The following is a 1,124-nucleotide window of genomic DNA, read 5'->3' as shown; positions in this document are numbered from 1 at the left end:
TTGATAGTTTTCACTGCACAAATCCTCGCATCATTTATCTAAGTACTAGATATAGGATGGTAATATGAAGATGATAGCATCTTACATCTCCATCGGCCTTACTATCTTCATTATTATGATGATAGTCATCATCATGATGATGCCAACGGGCCTTATAAACCTTGCCGTAGATACCCTCCCCAACGAGGGACATCAGCTCAATAGGTTGCTGCTGTTGCTGCTTGCGATGTGTACAAATCCTACTACTAGTCGAGTCGAGTAATGACATTGAACAGGTCCAGACAGTCCTGATCCAGTATATGAAGGGCATAACACAAGGCATGTAGTAGAGAGTGGGATACTGGGACAATATCTGTTACCATACTCATTATCGTACTAGTAATGCTATCCTAATGGTAAGCGGCGAGGCAACTCTCAAAGGGTAATGAAGCCAAACGAGTGGGGAAGTCTTGTACTATAAGTAGGATAGAAAGTGGATGATGCCTCAGGAGGCAAGGGAGATCATGAAAGTAGTCATGATGAATGGTGGTATTGTTATTAAACTGCAAGTAGGGAGCGTAAGAGTGGTACTTGTATAATAACAGCATATGCACACCAAGAGCATAGAATACATCCTATGTACAGGAAAGGTAGGGCAGTAGAAAAAGGCATTTCAAAGGGGATAACAAACAAACCGGTAAGTATATCAGCAAACAACCAATGGAAAAGATACACAACCAAACCAACCTTCTGAGCATGCCCAGCGAGCCTTTCAGTCCAGCTCTCCTTCGGCTTAGTTAGAGGAAGGTCATCATCATCATCTATTGCAGTATGAGTAAGATCGGCACTAGCCTGATCTACTGGTAACATGCTGAGAGTAGCAGCACTATTAGATGTGGACTCCTTCAGTGTATCGCCACCGCCTGGATGGGCAGGCAGCCTCATATAGGCGGGATTCGATGCTCTATGGGAGATGCCATATTCTAGCTTGTCATCCTGGTCACGGGATCTAGATGCTCTACGACAGAGCATAGCTGAGGGGAAGTCAGTGTTGAGACCACCATCAGTGTATGTAGCAGCATAAACAACTAACAAGAACCAACACCAAGCTCCAATGACATACCACGTAACGAGACCAATCGTGT

The 1,124-nt window shown here is 44.2% G+C and overlaps 1 protein-coding gene across 1 annotated transcript; it reads right to left on the bottom strand.

Annotated features, from left to right (window-relative positions):
- Positions 1-349: 349 nt before the first annotated feature.
- Pmar_PMAR005074 (hypothetical protein) lies at positions 350-1,124 on the bottom strand (the record flags this gene model as incomplete). Its single annotated transcript, XM_002769113.1, has 1 exon — positions 350-1,124. A coding segment is annotated over one exon (587 nt), but the record flags the coding sequence as incomplete, so codon positions are not given.

Source organism: Perkinsus marinus (genome assembly GCF_000006405.1).
Source record: "Perkinsus marinus ATCC 50983 genomic scaffold scf_1104296966452, whole genome shotgun sequence".
NCBI lineage: Eukaryota > Perkinsozoa > Perkinsida > Perkinsidae > Perkinsus > Perkinsus marinus.
Note: the sequence above shows the minus strand (reverse complement) of the source record. Positions and strands in the feature narration are given on the sequence as shown.